General features: G+C 39.2%; 1 protein-coding gene across 1 annotated transcript in view; it reads left to right on the plus strand.

Annotated features, from left to right (window-relative positions):
* Nucleotides 1-131: 131 nt before the first annotated feature.
* Nucleotides 132-19,435, plus strand: part of LOC101846877 (Golgi-specific brefeldin A-resistance guanine nucleotide exchange factor 1) — a 42,028-nt gene continuing 22,724 nt past the window's right edge. The window contains exons 1-20 of the mRNA XM_013081477.2: nt 132-272; nt 1,637-1,758; nt 2,569-2,684; nt 3,634-3,703; nt 4,277-4,408; nt 5,456-5,574; nt 6,316-6,424; nt 6,944-7,056; nt 8,362-8,670; nt 9,148-9,318; nt 10,117-10,282; nt 11,556-11,782; nt 12,319-12,417; nt 13,574-13,768; nt 14,501-14,672; nt 15,760-15,887; nt 16,111-16,313; nt 17,118-17,241; nt 18,053-18,178; nt 19,147-19,229. Of these exons, the coding sequence (XP_012936931.1) occupies nt 2,577-2,684; nt 3,634-3,703; nt 4,277-4,408; nt 5,456-5,574; nt 6,316-6,424; nt 6,944-7,056; nt 8,362-8,670; nt 9,148-9,318; nt 10,117-10,282; nt 11,556-11,782; nt 12,319-12,417; nt 13,574-13,768; nt 14,501-14,672; nt 15,760-15,887; nt 16,111-16,313; nt 17,118-17,241; nt 18,053-18,178; nt 19,147-19,229 (2,654 nt within the window). The 5' untranslated portion in view covers nt 132-272; nt 1,637-1,758; nt 2,569-2,576. The remainder of the gene's footprint in view (nt 273-1,636; nt 1,759-2,568; nt 2,685-3,633; nt 3,704-4,276; nt 4,409-5,455; nt 5,575-6,315; nt 6,425-6,943; nt 7,057-8,361; nt 8,671-9,147; nt 9,319-10,116; nt 10,283-11,555; nt 11,783-12,318; nt 12,418-13,573; nt 13,769-14,500; nt 14,673-15,759; nt 15,888-16,110; nt 16,314-17,117; nt 17,242-18,052; nt 18,179-19,146; nt 19,230-19,435) is intronic.

The following is a 19,435-nucleotide window of genomic DNA, read 5'->3' on the forward strand; positions in this document are numbered from 1 at the left end:
TAACTTGGATTGATACGGTTTTTCGGTTAATCATGTCAGCTTCCTCCCAGTGTTTGTTTCGTTGCTAAAATTATCACGTCAAGTGTATCTTTTTTAATACAAATACATAATTATGTCCCCTGCTTCCTTGCCAGCGACATCTTACGCGCATTGATTACCACGTCATTTTGGCCTGAAACAGTATAGCCAACATCTACATACACATAAAACAAAGTATACATTTCATTTCCAAGTGAGATACAATATCGTCTGGAATATAGTCATGCTATCATGTAAGTATGGGACTGTGGTCGATTTTCTTTATTATGTAACTGTGTACGTGCATGCTAGCAGACCGTATGAGAGCACGAGAAGTCAATCAAAACTTGGCTGCACACACTCACACTTCCAGTACTCGTCAGTAGATCTACACATCACGAGAATGATCGTTTGACTCTATTCTATCTCAAAACTTTAAATGTTATATTTGTGACTATAGTGCAAGTGTGGAATGTTGTATGTTCTCATTGTTAAATTGCCGAAATGGAAATTATAAATGCCTTCTAATGACAATGTTGGCATTGAAGGAGTGTGATTGATAAAATCTTGTCAGTATCACATCACACTTCATGTTTCAGTAGATCTACCTGTCACTTTGAACTGCAATCTTTTGAAAGTACATCGCAGTGTGTGGGCTGCTGAATTTGATTTTTGTTTATAACTTGCTGCAACCTGAAGTGCAAGGCAAAGAGTTCAGCTTTGGTTTTGAATCAGAATACAATCTAGACTAGATCTAGATCTAGTGTCTGCTGATAATTTTTTTTCAAAAGCCTGAAAAGCAGATAAAAGTACAGTAAACAGCACCCATCCTCTAGATCTATGCTCTATGAAAGCCTTTGGTTCTCATTTTGAACTAAAGCTGCAGGTCAGTGAGTTTCTAAATGCTGGTTCCCAGCAGATTGACTTTTAAAAAGCAGGAAATGATAAAACTGTGTGTAATTCAGGAGATTTTCACAAAGTTTCATTTTACCTAAATAATTCTGTGTGTATAATAAATAGCCTACTGTAGGCCTTGTACTACTATGGAATTCATTAGCTTTTTTGGGACTTGTTGGTGGCTACGTAGGTTAGGGTTCGTTTTTGTTGGCCATGATGTCTAATTTCAGGGGCCACCTGAAGGAGAAACTAAAACTGTCACTTTACAGTAAATATACATTGTGTCTTTTTTTGGACAGTTTGTTAAAACAAAAATATTTTCTAAGGGAAAATAATATTAAGATCCAGAACGTAGATTTTTTTTCGATTGATAAAATAAAAGTGAAGTAAGATCCATGTGTCCCACTGTCTCAAGAGAATTTTTGTGAAGCACACCTTAGGCCTACTGTGTGATTTATTTTTGACCGAAAGTTTAGTTTGAGGTTATTTCACTGTAAGATTTGAAATGATTTATTTTATTTGATATTTGCCTCTCTATGTAATTAGTCTGACTTTGATTATTTGGTATATGAATTATTGACTTAATCCAAAAAAAGACTTTAAAGAAAAATGATTTTGCTGTGTATTCTTTAACTATTGACCATATCATGATTCATCTCCATTTCAACTTAGAGGCAAAAAAAACAATTGATGTCATATTTTATCTTTTTTGGGCTTTCAGAAAGAAGTGCCACCTTCCAAGTGGACGCTGTGGCTCCAACAGATATGTAGCTGATTGTTATTTATTTTTTTTCTTCATCATCTCAACACCATCTTTGAACTGAGAAACATCTTTACGAAAGTGTAAGTCTTTTACTTAAATATATAATACAGGGTGTCCAAAAAGTCGCGCACCATCCTGAAACACACTTATAAATTGTTACAGATGCTCTAATTGAGCACCATTTTCTTTAATACAACTCTCTACGTCAAGAGAGCGTGAACAGAGAAAAAAACAACAGATTTGGGGGATGGGTCGCGATTTTTTGGACACCCTGTACTTTATCCATCCTCTTGTACCTCCAGGGTGTCGAGGGGAGAAAGAGCTTTCTGTCTTCTAGCAAGTCTGATGGCCTGGCTGGGTGGGATATTATTATATTATAGTTCCAGGGTATCCTTCACACCCTGGATCCAGGTCTTTCTTGGTCTTCCTGTCTTGCCTTGTACCCTGACACTTTTCTATATATTGCTACTGTATATATATATATATATATATATATATAATTTGTCATTGTCATACATGTAGAAGTTATTATAAGTGAGATTTGTCTCTCAGCAAATAATAACCTCATGAATGTGTTGCATTCTTTGAACAGGTTCAGTAGGTTCAGGCTTCAGTATTCTTAGAATTAAGTGTTTTTGTCTGTATCATTGTGGGTGTCATGAGGTTTTTTTTGCCATATTTTTTATTGTGCACAACAGGGTGCCTTCCTCTGTTCTTGCCATTGTCATTCTTCCTACTACATGATTATATTGTCACTTGAAAGGCATGATTAATACCATGGAAACTGAAACTGTTAGAAATATTTGGCACTTAATGAGTGATTTATAAAAATACAGACTTTGTACCTAAACTTTTTAATCAAAAATGTTGTACTCCAATTGTATTCACAGAATCAAAGATGGCTCTCACAAATGGGATTTATATTGTGCAAGGCGAGATCGCTTTGCTTATCACGGCTATGAGAAGAACTTCTCGATATGGTGCACATGGAAGACATGTCAGACAGGTAAGCAGAATGTTTTCTGAGGACCATTTTTTGAAAAGATCTTAGAATCTGTTTGTTTTTTCCTCATACCAAGAAAATGAGCAAGATGGTCTTGTAGTTCTAGTTCAAGCTTTAGTGTGACCTGGAGTACTTTATTTTACTTTGTGGTATTGCAAATTTCATTGTAGCCTTTAGAAAAATGAAAAAAAAATTTATCCACAGTCTCCACAAAGTAAAAGTATCTGCTATTTTGACAGTATGAGTTTCATATATATAGGAATAGAAGGTTTTTGGGAAAAAGATTTTGTGCTTTAATCCTGTAAAAGCACTTCATAGAAACTTTTCAGGCTAAGTGGGCTCCAAGGCCTGAAGTGGTTAAGTCCTGTCATTGTCAAGAATCATAAAAATGCAGTTATCTCCGCCGAGAATTTATAAGATTTGTTTAGATTGTAGATGGAGGACAATAAGTTCTTCTTCTTCTTCTTCTTCTGCGTTCTCGATGACAGCAGCTAGACAGTCAGTCCGATATCGCGTACAAACTGTGTGTAGTTCGCTTTAACTCTGAAAGACTGCCAAAGAATTTTCTCTCAAGTGGAGCCACATTCTGCCACGTCTGTGCGCGAAGGGTGGCGTAGCATGGGCAGTGCTGAAGTATATGGTTGGCATCTTTTTGGTCGTGTCCACATTCACAGGTCGCCGTTTCTCCCACTTTTAATTTGGTGTGCATATGGTGTTTGAGTCTGTTGTGGCCACAACGGAGTCTAAAGATTGTGACCTGGTCTGCTCTATTTAGTATGTCATGTAGAATAAGTTCTTGATAAGCTTAATATGCCCACACTGTGTGTCTCTGAACTTGAGCCTTCAGGGTGAATAAATGAAAAAAAAGCTGTAATGAGACTGTAATGTATGAGGTCTTAAAATTTCGATTTGAGTGTTGATTTTAACAAAATTCTTATTTTACCCCCTACAGCTGGAAGATGAGGGAGATATACTTCAAAGTTCGTTCTTTCAACTGAAAGACGCCCTGAATAATATCACTGGTAGGTACAAAGTTGTCATGAGATAAATTGGTTTCAGTAATCTCTGAAATAGATATATATCTGTTGTCCAGGCATTCTATAAAGTTGTGTTGTTGGAGGTTGACCTCTTTCGGGTGGACTTTTTGTTATTGTTAGCTAGTATTGTTCTTGTCAGTTCTTGGTGAAACATGATTGAAAGATTGTGATGACTCATCTGCTACAATTCTACAATCGCAGTATGTTATTGTCTTATGTGGGTTGAGAAAGGGAGAATTATAGTGTACCAAAATTTTGAAAGTATCAGCGCAAATGGAAAGGGATATATGCAAATGAAAGTGAGAAATTCTTTTTGTAGAGTTAAGTTGTAATAGCAGAAGATAATTTTTTATTTCAATTTAAAAGATATCTTGCTATTTATTGAGAGACTTGAGAGACAAAAAATCCCCTCAAAAACAGTATGCTGCCAAGCACAAAATTGAGACCATATATCTACAAAACTTTCTTATATAAGTTGTTTTTCCTTGAACATGCAGTTTGAAGCCTTAAAATTAATAAAATAAATGTGAAAGTTAATAGACAAACTGTGTTTTCCAGATCTTAGTGATATAGAACCTAATGCATTCCTGAGCCCATTCCTGGAGGTGATTCGCTCTGAGGATACCACAGGTCCTATAACTGGACTGGCCTTGACGTCGGTCAACAAGTTTTTGTCTTACGGACTTGTGGGTGAGTGTATGTTCTGACTTATATTATTTATAGAACTGATCTTGTCTCTCCTATGGAGCATATCTGGTGTCAGGAAAGTCGAGGTCAGAAGGGAGAGAAGTGGTACTCCGGAAGTAGTACTTCCTCTATGTCTACCACCCAGGCAAAGCTGTATCATGTATACATTTTGCTGTAAGATTTTCTGTTAAAACGCAAACACCATGGGATTTTTTGAAAGAGGGGTATATTATTCAGTGAATATTTTCACATTTGTTGCCACTCCTTCAGCCAGCAACTCGCATCACCTAGGGGTACATAGCAAGGTAACAGGATGAAAAAGCTTTTATAGAGACTTCGTGTATTTTTTAATGTATGAGGTTTTTATTGGGAGAATGATGTTAAAGATTGTGTATAACAGTGCCATGTTGTTAGACAGATTGGGGTTGAAGAGCCATGGCACGTCTACTTTGTCTTTGTGATGACATTTAGCAACAATATTGTCTTTTGTTAGCTCTCACTGGCAAAATTGAAGACAAGCGAGGCAGGGGTAGGCCCAGAACCATCTACTTGGGAACCTAAACGAATGGGTAACAGGGAAAGATCAAGAAAACGTAGCTTTTTTTTAGAGCATCTGAGCAAAGGAATGAATGGAGAACCATGATCGCCGATGTCTCGCAGATCTGGCACTGGATGATGATGATTGTCTTTTGTACCTCTCAGTACCAGCGTTTTGGTTAGCTGATAGGTGCTGTGCTGTAGCACGCAGGAGACCCAAGTTTACTTCACAAGTGGGGAGAATTTTTATGGAAAATCTTGATCTTTTGGCTGAGGTGTTGTATCCCTCTCAGCTTAGGTTGGCCCTGAGAGAGGCAGGGTCGGAAGCCCACCTCCTAATCGATCTAAATTGTGCCAATGGGGATGTAAAAATTTCTACATTTTATTTTACCTTTCATAACCCAAGTAGAGAGATTAAATTTTACTTCCTGGATTTTTGTATAGTCAATGGTCAATCGCCATCCTGAAATGTTTAAAAAAAAATAATTTCCTCATTCCCGTTTTTTGTTTCAGATCCTGCTGCGGAGACTTCTGCAGCTGCCATAGAAAACATCGCTGATGCTGTGACCCATGCCCGCTTTGTGGGCACAGACCCTTCCTCTGACGAAGTGATCCTCATGAAAATTCTTTATGTAAGATGCCCTCACTATGTTCTTTATGAAAATTCTTTATTTAAGATGCCCTCACTATGTTCTTTATGAAAATTCTTTATGTAAGATGCCCTCACTATGTTCTTTATGGAAATTCTCTATGTAAGATGCCCTCTCTTTGTTCTTTATGAAAATTCTCTATGTAAGATGCCCTCACTATGTTCTTTATGAAAATTCTTTATGTAAGATGCTCTCACTGTGTTTTTTATATAAATAATTGTTTTAGAATTAAGGTTTTCTTTATCTTTTGTAATCGGTAAATGTGTTGCTTAATAATTTTCTCGTCACTCAGTTTATTACAGTGCTGAATCTTTGCCGTGGCTCTTTGCATGAAATCTTAGGTTTTTTTCCTTTGATTCGGGTCGTCTCACAGTGTGTAATTTCGTAGATTTGTTGCTACAAATTTGAGAGTAGTGTTTGGGATATTGTCACATATTGTCAAGAATTTCCTTATCTGAGTTTGTGCTACAAAGGTTGTTCTTTGGTCTTAATTGAGTAATGATAAAGAATATGTTGACACTTTGCCATCACAAGGCTCATACAGTAAAAACCCGTGCCATCAAAGGCAAAGGCATTTTAGGGAAAATCCAAAGAAACTGGGTGGTAAACATCGCCGATCGGCGAGATGTGACGGCAAAGTGTCAAATTTACTACTAGTGCCACATACTAGAAGGGCACTTTTGTAAATTTTTGTAATCCTCATTTTTGTTCGTTCTTCTACAGGTTTTGCGCACATTGCTTCTATGCAGAGCTGGAGTGCTCCTTACAAATGAGTCAGTGTGTGAGATAATGCAGTCTTGCTTCAGGATCTGTTTTGAAATGAAGCTCAGTGGTGAGTCATCATGTTTTAGAAAGGAAAAAAATAATACCTATTGCTAATTGTATGTGCTTGTGTGTGCATTTTAATTGTTATGTTACTTGCAGACTGATCATGTAGTCTTTTTATTCCTCACGGATATTAGCTTTGTTTAAGTAACCTTAACGTTGTGTTATATGAGAGCTGAGATAATCTCATGTGAGGCAGGACTGAACTCATTCTTTCTTCGCAATGTGTGAAAAATTAAGCAACTAAGGCCATTCTCGAGGTGCTTACAAACAATAGATTCTCTGTAAGGCTGAAGAGTGTAAGTTTTCTATAGCTCATTGAAACTGCTTGCTTTCCTTCATTTTAGCACAATGTAGTTTTTAAAAATTTTTGTTGTTGTAGAAGTATTATATTTTTCGTATTCTCCGTGCGTGGAAAAAGAAATTTACAGATGTGTAAAGGGTGACTGTGTGTTCGTCACAATTTCAGTATAGCATGAGCCTGGAAGGAAATGCTCAGTTTTCTGTTTTTCTCATTCTCTTCCAGAATTGCTTCGCAAGTCTGCCGAAAATACTCTCAGGGACATGGTTCAGTTGTTGTTTACCAGACTGCCCTATTTTAAAGAGGACCCAAAATGGATTACAAACATCAACAAAAAGGTAAAAGTTTTTCATGAGCACCGCATAGTTCATTTTGACTCACTTAGGGCTTGTCAGTAAACAGAAATAAAATATTAACTTTCAATTGGTCGTTTTTAAGGACATGTGGACTATCCCGAAAAATGCTGTTTTGAGAAAATCAAAAGTGAAGTTTTTGCCCCTTGTTCAGTTTCATTAAAAAACAAGGAGACTTTTATCAATAACCAAACAAATATACACACCAATGAAACCAAACTTCTCCTATAGGTAGGGCAATGCCCACTTTTGATGCAGGTCAAGATTTCTGGAAACACCCGAAATCTGGGTTAGCCTGCATGTCCTTAAAAGCGACCAACTGTTATCATCTTTTGAAACTGCTGTGGGTAGCATAATAATCAAATGATATTCGCCATACTTTTGAATGTGAAGAATGTTTGATTGGCATTCATTGTTGTAGTAAATAGTCTTGCAAAAGCATCTTTTTATTTGTATTCATATAAATCTTTTGTCAATTTTTTCTACTGCATTATGCAACTTTAAAACCACCTCCTTTTTTGTTACATATAATAGATGTGCAAAATTTTGAATGGGCAGCTTATTGATTTGTTAGTGAAATCACCATACCAGGCTTGTTAAATGTCCACATTTTATGGGGGGTCTGTCCTGGATTCTGGAATTTGAAAGAACGATTTAGCCTACATCAAATCAGTGCCACTTGATGTGATTTTGTTGGCTTTATAATCTGTTGTTATGCTGTTGGGTGTCCCTGATTTATTTGTTTCGATAAGTGTTCTACAGCGCTTGCAACTGCATAAGGTCATAATAATAAATAATAATAAATAGCTTTTGTATAGCGCATGTCCCCACTCGAAAGCAAGCTCTATGCGCTTTACACTATATTATTACCCCAGCAGACCATAGAATACTCAGAAACATTCTCAGCTTGCTGGGAAGCATACAATGCAAGCAGATGGTTAAGTGTTTTCACTGTCTATATCTGGGTATCCGTTTTCACCTGGGTGAAGTTGGGAAAATTCGTGTAAAGTGCCTTTCCCAAGGACACAACGTCGAGCCTGCGGTTCGAACCCCCGAACCTTCAACCTCACGATTACCAGTCCGGTAGCCTAACCACTAGGCCACCGATGCCACATATGAGCGCGCTGGGTGGGGGGAGTGTGGCAAGCCTGCTGTACACCACAGGGTTTTTAGTCCTTTGTCAGCAAGGTCTCTTCTTCAGTTTCAAGTGGATTGCTTTAAATTTTAAAGCCTTTAGAAACAAAATTTGAATTGTGAAGTTCAAGTTGGATTTGAAACTTTTTTCCTCAGCTAAAAATGCGAACTGGAAGTGTGGATCCAGCGCGCATGGGGAAAAGGAAGAAATCTCCCAAGCCAAAGTCAAAAAGAGCCCACGGCCCCAGCCAGCCGTCGTCAGACATGGCCCAGTCCCAGCCGACAATAGCAGAAGCAGCAGAGAACCTGCCAGCAGATGCCGACACAGCCACCGCAGAGGTCAGCGCTGAAGGTCAGTCGCAGATGGAGAACTCCGTGTTTGAGCACATCATGGCGGAACGGCTCGCCACCACGCCCGGCTACGCCTTGGAAGAGGAGCCGTATGATGTGGAAAAGGTTTTCAAGGTAGAAATTGTTTCGACTTTTAGTACTTAAACTTTTTCATCCGTGTTTTGTTTTAGTACATATTTTACGGCGCTCGCAGCTGCATAAGGTCATATGAGCGCCATTTTTCATCTTTTAGTTTTTCGTCTTTTGGAAGTTTTACTGAATAAGTGTCGCAATGTTGATTTTGCAAGAAAGCTTTGCTCTTTGGGGGGGGGGAGGGGTGGTGGTTAAAAATTCTGCAAGTACAATACTTCTTTGTTTTGGATTACTTTTATTTCCGAACATGTGTTTTCTTCTTGAATAGCCTGGTTTGATTTTCTGAGACAAAAGTGTTTTTACACGAAAGTCAGTTTAAAACAAGTATTGATTTGTTTCATGATTTATGTCAATAATTATCTTTGTATTGGTGAAAACTTCTGCTGAAAACTTTTTTTTTTTCTCTAGTAAGTTGCATTATAACTTGTGTTCATTTTTGTTGTTTTTTTGTTACCACAGTCTGCGGCATCGTCGGAGGAAGCAAAAAGTGACATGCTTAATGAGAATGCGGTTGCTAAAGCTGTGAGAGAGAATGATCAAAAAGAGGACGCCAGCGAGCCATCCAGTCTGCCCGAGGACCCGCCCTCTGATCCACACCACGTGGGAGTCGGGGCCGATCTGCCCATGAGGGTGAGTTGTTGGGACCGATCGGGACAATGTGATAATGTCACTGGTTTGCCAACTCGCTACCTCAGAATTACAACGTTCTGTCTACTCAGTACCTTGTTTTGAGAAATTTGATGCTAAAGATTTTGAGTGGGTGGTTAGCGGGTGCTCTGGTGTGGTTTGCTCTTTCTTTCCTATCAAACATCTATTGTCTTTATCTCCCCTCCTTCTGTTTTGTCATGAGCCTGGACATGTTCTTATGCACCGTAGAATTGTAATTGTAAATGGGCTGATTCATTGACGTCATGCTCATAACTGTGCCTGAACTGCAACAGGGAACTGCTGCTTTTTCTTTCCTAATTCTTACTATCGTCATTTTCCTTTACTTCACACTCTTGTGACCCGCTTTATCTGGGGTGCCTTGATAGTCGAAGCAGACTTTGTGCTGTTGGAGCTAGAGAGGTGAGCAGAGTAAGCCTCATTCCCTGTAAGGACTTCTCTGTTGACATCCACCCCTTGGAGCTCATATGACCTTATGCAGTTGCGAGTGCCGTAAAACCTCTTCTGTGTATGGTTGGCGGTTGCTCTGGTGTGGTTTGCTCCTTCTTTCCTATCAAACTTCTATCGTCTTTATCTCCCCTCCATCTTTTTCGTGTTTGCTACTCTCTTGTAACACCTCTAATCTGCGGCACTTATATGACTTTATTGTGTTTCAAATGCCGAACAACACTGACTAAAACTAACTGACCTTATGCAGTTGCGAGCGCCATAAAAACTCTACTAAGCTAACTTATCCTTTTCTCTGCGACTGCGTGCCTACAGAAAGCGATGAGTGACACGGACTTGTACGCCAGCGAGCAGAACGGGGAGGGAGACAACTGTGATGACAACGAGTCTGTGCACTCGACAGACACGACGTCCACCCAGGACAGCGAGTTCATCAACCCTAAGGGCGTGCGCTTCACCCAGCAGCAAGCCACTATGGAATGTGAGTTGTTACTTGCTGTAGTAGATAGTTACACAGTAAGACTTATAGCAAGCCACTATGGAATGTGAGTTGTCACCTGCTGGAGTAGATAAGTACATTGTAAGACTTGCTGCTAGTAAGACTTGCTGCTAGTAAGACTTGATGCTGTAGTAGATAGTTACATAGTAAGACTTATAGCAAGCCACCATGAAATGTGAGTTGTCACCTGCAGGAGTAGATAATTACATTGTAAGACTTGCTGCTAGTAAGACTTGCTGCTAGTAAGACTTGCTGCTAGTAAAACTTGTTGCTGTAGTAGATAGTTACATTGTAAGACTTATAGCAAGCCACTATGGAATGTGAGTTGTTACTTGCTGTAGTAGATAGTTACACAGTAAGACTTATAGTGAGCCACCATGGAATGTGAGTTGTCACCTGCTGGAGTAGATAGTTACATAGAAAGACTTGTTGCTGTAGTAGATGGTTACATAGTAAGACTTGCTGCTGTAGTAGATGGTTACATAGTAAGACTTGCTGCTGTAGTAGATAGTTACATAGTAAGACTTATAACGAGCCACCATGGCATGTGAGTTGTTACTTGCTGTTAGTAGTAGATAGTGGGTGGTTGGCGGGTGCTCTGGTGTGGTTTGCTTCTTCTTTCCTATCAAACATCTATCGTCTTTATCCCCCTGCTTCTTTTTTGTGTTTGTTACTCCCTTGTAACACCTCTAATCTTCGGCACTTATATGACATTATTGTGTTGCAAGTGCCGTAAAACTCTTAGGATGTAGATAGTTAGATAGGAAGATGTGATAGCAAGCCACAATGGAATGTGAGTTGTCACCTGCTGTAGTTACAGATAGCAAGACTTGATAATGAGTCTTTCTTATTTACAATACTCTGTTGTTCATAATGTGATCTGCGTATCATCAACAAGTCTGCAAGCAACATCAGAGAGCCTGCCTGCCAACCACCTATGTAGTTTTTTTTTAGATAACCTAACTCGATACACATAGTTTGTCAAATGAATTGTGTCGAGAATGTATTGATAAGTTACATTTTACTATGATCTTACCTTTCATTTGACAGAAGATGTGTATCGAGTTAAGTTATCTTACCTTTGACTATAAAATTACCTTTGACCCTAATCTTACCTTTGACTATAATCTTACCTTTGAGCCTTTTTTCGAGAGCGTATAATTTATAAGTTTCATTTGACCCTAATCTTACCTCTGACCCTAATCTTACCCATGACCCTAATCTCACCTCTGACCCTGCTCTCTCCCCCGTGTAGCGGGTGGCCCCGTGCCGCTGATCCCCTACGGCCTCCCGTGCGTGCGGGAGCTGTTCCGCTTCCTGGTGTCGCTGACCAACCCGCTGGACCGGCACAACACGGACGTGATGATTCACATGGGCCTGAGCCTGCTGGTGGTTGCCCTGGAGACGGCCGCCGACCACATCAGCTCCTACAACTCTCTCCTCTACCTGGTCAAGGACGAGCTCAGCAGAAATCTCTCCATGGTGGGTGGCGCCGTAAGCGTAGCTGAGATAAGAGAGATGCAAAAAAATTCGGTCTAGATCTATACTCTCAAAACAAAATGCGCCTCGCGAAATATCACTTCCGGCACTTCCACTGTGGAGGACAGCTACGCAGATTTGTTTTGTTTCTCAGTGGAATAATCACAAAGGCCAAAGACGGACGAGAACTTTTTTTCCAATATATTTGTCTAAATTTAGGAAATGAATGAATTTAAAAAATGGGCTCTGTCATGGGGACCTATCTTTTTGCAGGTACTTGCCAACTTTCAACTCTGTAGCTGTCATAGTTTTATGGGAAAAGTGACACATATGTTTCCAATTTGCCATATATATAATAGATATTGTTGCCAACCAGTACTTACCACACATATTACTTACATTTTTGAGGGTCTGAGTATTGAAGTCTGTTTTCTTGATGGGGGAAACATGGGTTCTGTTTTCTTGTATATTGTTGTTTCTCATGGATTTATCGATGCTGCCGACACGTTTTGAACTTGTGCCATGTTGTGTTTTTGCAGTTGCTGCAGTCAGAAAGGATCTCCTTGTTTGCTGCTTCCTTGAGGCTCAGCTTTCTGCTGTATGAGTCCATGAGGTCTCACCTCAAGTTTCAACTGGAGGTAAAGTATTTGGGGCTGTTTTGAATAATTACACAGTTCTGGAGGTAAAGTATTTGGGGGTGTTTTGAATAATTACAAAGTTCTGGAGATAAAGTGTTTGGGGGTGTTTTGATTAATTACAAAGTTCTGGAGGTTAAGTATTTGGGGGGGGGGGGTTGAATAATTACAAAGTTCTGGAGGTAAAGTATTTGAGGCTGTTTACTCACTACTTTTGAATAATTACACAAAGTTCTGTCGGACATATTGACTTTTTTTGAGTGAGGCCTTCTAAGACCATGAGGTCACAAACCAAATGTTCTATCTGCTCTATCGAAAGATTGTAAGATTATTCAGTCGTTATCAAGATGTTCAAAGAATTGCTTTAGAAAAAGCTTGACATGTAAAACTCACTATTTTTTTACATCAAATTTCGCAAAACAAGGTTTTGAGCAGAAGGAACTTTGAAATTCTAGGGTATTATAATGTTATTGCTGTTTACTTTCTTCCTCTTCCTCCCTGCCCTTGTGTTTTGCCTCCACATTAACCCTATCCGTACGCCTGGGGTCATGTTGTAACCCTGGTAATGTAATGACGTTGTCCAGAACGTTCACCTGTCCGAGACAACCATTTTTCTCCCTGACTATGAGAAGCCGTCCTGAATAATTTCCACAGAATTTTGTTGGGTATGGGATTGATGCTTAATTCTACATAGCAAAGTCGTTTAAGATGTGGTACTTCTCATTTGATTTTCATCCACAAAAAGTAAACATATGTTGGGCTTCATACAAGAATCATTCCACCCTGAAAAAAAAATGAACAAAACCTTTCACTCTTTCAGGATGGAATTTACAAGATGTAATATATATGGAACTAACTGGCTACGGGACGGATCTATAAGGGATGTGTTTTTATATGGATGTAAAAGAGGTTGAGCCCAAAAATAACAATTTGATAAAAATTTCCTAACTTTCGAAACAAAATCTGTTTCTCCGAAATCTGTATTTTGTCGAGGGCCTGATTTCACCACGCTGCCTCACATATGTTATAGGTTCGACTGTATATATATTGACACCTCACTGTTTACACTCACATTCTCTCGTCACCTTATGCTGTTGCAAGCACTGTAAAAAACACTTACCAAAAAATTATCTCATCAAACGAACTTCTCCTTCCTCAGAATTACCTGCTCCGGATCAGCGACATAATCGTGTCGGACAACCCCAAAATCACGTACGACCACCGGGAGATCGCCCTAGACCTGATTGTCCAGCTGTGGCGTATCCCGGGCCTGGTCACCGAGCTGTACCTCAACTACGACTGTGACCTGTACTGCTCCAACCTGTTTGACGACATGACCAAACTGCTCTCCAAGGTCAGATAAAAAGATTATGTCCCTTTTATACCATTGAAAGCGTGGTATTATTTTGTATTTGCTGCTGGGCTGGGAATTGTAGAGTGAGAGATAAAGAAAAATTTGACAGAACCTTTGAGAAAGCCAGCAAGATCTCTGGATATGATTTTACTAGAATTGATGAAATGTATAACACCACAAGTATAAAAAAGATAAAAAGCATTATAAATATAACTCCAGAGGTCTTGTAATTAAATTCCTGCATGTGGTTGAATGATGCATCTGATGTGATATGTACATTTTGTCAGCTTTACTTCTCTTTTCATATTAAAGTTTAATGAGAGTAATATATAATTTAAACTTTTATGTATATCTGCATGTGTTTTTACGGTCTTGTACAGCCAAGAAAAATTTCCCTCTGGGATAATAAAGTATTATCTTATCTTATCTTATATCTTATATATGACGTTGGTGAATCAGCCCATTTGCAATAGCAATTCTACTGTGTATGGCATAAGAACATGGTTAATGTCCCCCCCCTTTGGGAAAGGCCTAAAGACACTTCAGTCAGTGGCACTGCCCGGGGGGGGGGGGGGGGGGGTGACTCTAGGTGCTTCAGAAACAAAGAATGGCCAACCCCCCCCCCCCAAATTGTATTTTGACTTATCTTGTTTGGTGCACAGAAAAAAGGATGATAAAAAAACAGACAAAAAAAACTAATTGTATTTTGTACCTATTTTGTATCGTGCCCAGAATGCGTTCCCGGTGTCGGGCCTGTTCACCATACACCTGCTGTCGCTGGACGCCCTGCTGACTGTGGTGGACAGTATAGAGCAGCACTGCCACAGCCGCACGCTCGCCACCACAGGCGCCAAGGTGCTCGCTGACTCCAACGCCTCCCACCGACCCGCGGACACTTTGTCTGGTACGTTTGTGTCCCTTCTCATGCCCCTGGTCTCCTTTGTTTGTTTTAGTAAGAGTCTTACGGCGCTCGCAACTGCATAAGGTCATCTCCTGACTCCTACTTTTTACATACAGTCAAACTTGCTGCTGTAATGGCCACCTATATAAGGCAGTCACCTGTACAAACGGCCCTGTGGATGGTTGGCGGGTGCTCTGGTGTGGTTTGCTCCTTATTTCCTATCAAATATCTGTCGTCCTTATCTCTCCTCCTTCTTTTTGGTGTATGTTACTTTTTTGTAACACCTCTAATCTTCGGCACTTATATGACCTTATTGTGTTGCAAGTGCCGCGAAACTCTTACTAAAACTAAAAGCAATCACCTGTACAAACGCCCACTTCTTTTCTTGCACACACCCCCCCTTCCGCCATTCTTTTTTTAAAAAAACAGTATAATGTTTGTTTTTTGGATCTATTGATCTATTGATGTCTTCTGCTTCATTTAAGATAAAAATAAACAACTATAATCGACTAAAAAAAACAACATTATAATGACACAGTGTAAAACCTCCACTTTTCTAAAAAAACAACAACAGGTGGTCGTGTCTTGACAATTTGACTGTATTTCGCTTCTTTTTTTTTCTTGTTGGCATCGTTTAGCATGCATAGGTTGATATGATAGGAGTAATTCTTTATTTTTTTAAATCAAATATCTCAAGACAAGCTTTGTTCTACTATTGTCAGATCTATGAAATACTTCGTGTCACAAACAAGAGTGAAGGTTACATAGAGCTTGATGGTCATAATGCTTGACTGGACCTACAACCTCTTAATTGGTCGCTTTTAAAAGGACACACGGGCTAACCCAGATTTCGGGGGTTTCCAGAAATCTTGGTCTACACCAAAAGTGGGCATTGCCCTACCTACAGGAGAAGTTTGGTTTCATTAGTGTGTATATTTGTTTGGTTATAGAGAAAAGTCTCCTTGTCTTTTAAAGAAACTAAACAAGGGGCAAAAACTTTACCTTCAATTTTCTCAAAACAGCATTTTTCGAGATAGCCCCCGTTGTGCTTTAAAGCGACCAATTCTTCGATGTCTTTATTTATTTTCAGATTCCAAAGGAGGTGTGAAGGGAAGAGATATACGAAAGGGACCCATCATCAAACCAAATCGGATGGTGAAAATGACCAGCAAAATTCCAACAAGAGAAGAGCTGGCAGAGCTGAAGCAAAAGAAAAAGGTAGGCACATTTTAGAAAAAGAGGACCTGCCTGATATTGATAAGACTTTACATTAACACATTCAAAATTGTTAAGAGCTGATTATTGATATAATTATAGAACCGTCCAATATTGTCTCATTTTCAGATTTACCAAATCGCCACGGAGAAGTTCAACATAAAACCATCCAAAATTGTCTCATTTTCGAACAATTCCATTTGTACGAAATTGTCTCGTTTTTCAGATTTACCAGATCGGCACTGAGCAGTTCAATATAAAACCCTCCAAAGGCCTGCAGTACCTCCAGGAGCAAGGGCTGCTGTCCAAGCCTCTGAGCCCGACGGAGGTCGTGACCTTCCTCAAGGAGAACAACCGGCTGGACAAGAAGATGATCGGAGAGTACATCAGCGACAAGCGCAACAAGGAGGTTCTCGAGGCCTTCGTCAGGTAACGCACTCTTTTCAATACCGGTAACTCTTTGTGCCTTCGTCAGGTAACGCACGCTTTTAACTCGCTCCTTCTCACTCAATTTTCATTGAAAAGGCTGAATTGCCCGTCAGTTTTAAGGGTATTTAAAAAAAATCACCCTGACCAAAGTGATGAAGTGAAAGCCATGCTTTTGCCCATGTGATGAAAACAAGTGGATTCACTCTGGGAAAATAATATTGGACCTGGAATACTTTATGTTTGTGAATTTTGGTGATTTATTGTGTTCACCTTTGATTTTGATTATGTAAAGCCTGGAAACGGATAACACATTACACGACTTGAACAAGATGTAGCAAGATAAGTGTCGCCAAATCTGAGATGGTCACAGCAGACTTCACCACTTACTACTATGTTACCCTCTTATCTTTTCCTCTCCAGGTCTCTGAATGGGGGTAATTTATTTTAGATACCGTTGCTTTTGATCATGTAAAGTCAGGAAACGAATAACTCATTACATGACTTTGGCAAGATGTAATAAGATAAGTATGGCCAAATCTGAGATGTTCACAGCAGGCACCACCACCCACTACTATGTATAGTGCTGATGATTTTCTGCGGATCTGCAAATTTCCGCTTTTTGTGTTGTTTCCAAAGTATTACTTCAAATAAAAGGTATGCGTTATATTATTGTAGTTAGTATTAGAGTTCTATGTTGAAATTTCAGGATTGCTACGGTGTCGGAATATTTTCCTCTTTTTGACTTTTTTCTCATTATCAGCACTGTATGTAACCCTTTTATCTTTTCCTCTGTTTTCTCTCCAGGTCTTTCAACTTCGAAGACACCCGGGTGGACGAAGCTCTCCGCATGTACCTCGAGTCATACAGGATGCCAGGGGAGGCCCCGGTCATCTCGTGGCTTATGGAGCATTTTGCCGAACACTGGCATGTACGTTGTGTTTTTTGTTGTTTAAACAAAAGTGGTATTGTTAATCCTATCCCTACATCATGTTTTACTATCATACCCTATCAGTACGTCGTGTTTTATTATCCTATCCATATGACCTGGGGAACTCTGTGCCACCATTGTCCAGAGAGGAAATTTACTCGTTAATCCGATCCGTACACTTCTCATAGCAGTCTGTCAAAGTGATTTTTTGAGTAATACTGAAAGTTTCAAAGAGATCTTCGTACGAGAAGTATTCTAAAATTTGAAGAATACAACCCCTGGTGTACAAAATGACCTCCAGGCATACGGATAGGGTTAATACCTTTTGTGTTTTACCGGGTTTTATGAATTGGCTATGCACACTGTCTGATGCACAAAAGCTCTGAAATTTTTCAACTGATGTGCCCCCTATTTTTTGGGAGGGGGGTGTCATTGTTTTACTATGAGTAAGTGAAACATCTGTTGTGTTTTGTCACATTCGTGAAATGAGTCTGTCAAGCTTGAACTCATTCTTGCATTTACCCAATACTAGTTCCCTTATTTTTTTTACATCAAACTATTTCTTTAAAAAAAAATAAAAATTACAGATTTAAAAAAACCCCAGGTGTTAAATATTTGTGATGCAGGACATTTTCTTGGTGTTTCAAATACCCCCCCCCCCCCCCCCCACCAATTAACCACCCTTATAGAAGAGACTATACTAATTGTTTAAAACAACATCGATTGAGAAAAAAAGAGGGTTTTTGTTTTTTTTCGTAACTCGCAATTTCAGTGGTGTCATATTATTCAAACTTTGCTCTTTTGACTGCAGAAAAGTAACGGAGATCCATTCCACAACGTTGACGCGGCCTTCACCCTGACGTATGCCGTGATCATGTTGAACGTCGACCAGCATAACCACAATGCCAAGAAACAAAATATTCCAATGAACCCAGAGGTAAGTCACACTTAGATAAGAAAGAAAATATTCCAATGAACCCAGACGTAAGTCACACTTAGATAAGCCAAGAAACAAAATGTTCCAATGAACCCAGGCGTAAGTCTTACTTACATAAGCCCAGAAACAAAATATTCCAATGAACCCAGGCGTAAGTTTTACTTACATAAGCCCAGAAACAAAATATTCCAATGAACCCAGACGTAAGTCTTACTTACATAAGCCCAGAAACAAAATATTCCAATGAACCCAGACTAAGTCACACTTAGATGTTGTTGTTGTTTTCAAATCCCTTTAGCTGCGAGCATTTCGCTCTTGGCAGCGCAATGCCTCCCTCAAGTAACCACATATCTTTGTCATCTGGTCAGCGCCAGAGATCGCACTTAGATAAGCCAAGAAACAAAATATTCCAATGAACCCAGATGTAAGTCGTCACACTTTGATAAGTTTAGCTTCAGATATTGTCAGTGGGTGGTTGACGGATGCTCTGGTGCGGTTTGCTCCTTCTTTCCTATCAAACATCTATTGTCCGGATCTCTCCTCCTTCTTTTTTTGTGTTTGTTACTCTCTTGTAACACCTCTAATCTTCGGTACTTATGTGATCTTATTGTATTGCAAGTGCCGTAAAACTCTTACTAAAACTAAAACTAAAACTAAAAAAGATATTGTCAATGTCAGACTCCACACCTGTCTACATAAGTGAAAATTGATTTTCAGAAAAGTGTGTTTGTGTATGTGTGTGTGTTTGTGTGTGTGTGTGTAATTTCTTTCTTATTAATTTTTAGTAATTGATGATGTTCCCAACCTGCTTTTGAGAAGAACTGCACTGATGAGTTCTATAAAGTTCCTATTGTTGTCTGTTATATAATAACCCTCATTTTGTTATGAATGAGACATTTAAAAAACAAACAAATGATGTTGTGACAGCTTATAACAAATTATTTTTGTATAAAAACATTTTTCTCCAGGATTTCAAGAGAAACGTCAAAGGGGTGAACGGAGGTCAAGATTTTGATCAGGACATGCTGCAAGAAATTTTCCAAGCTATAAGGTTAGATCTAGCGATGTTGTTTTGTCCAGTCATGCTCTGCTAGGTTTTCGGGAACACTTTTTCTACATTGTTTGCTTTTGTGAAGTACACATCACTTTTTGTAAACCTTGTTGTGTTGCTGATTTCAAGGGAACTGCTGCTTTTTCTTTACTGATCCTTACTATTGCCAATTTCCTCTACTTCTTTTGTATGTTTGTCACTCTCTT

The sequence above is a fragment of the Aplysia californica genome, unplaced genomic scaffold, assembly GCF_000002075.1.
Source record: "Aplysia californica isolate F4 #8 unplaced genomic scaffold, AplCal3.0 scaffold00132, whole genome shotgun sequence".
Classification (NCBI taxonomy): Eukaryota; Metazoa; Mollusca; class Gastropoda; order Aplysiida; family Aplysiidae; genus Aplysia; species Aplysia californica.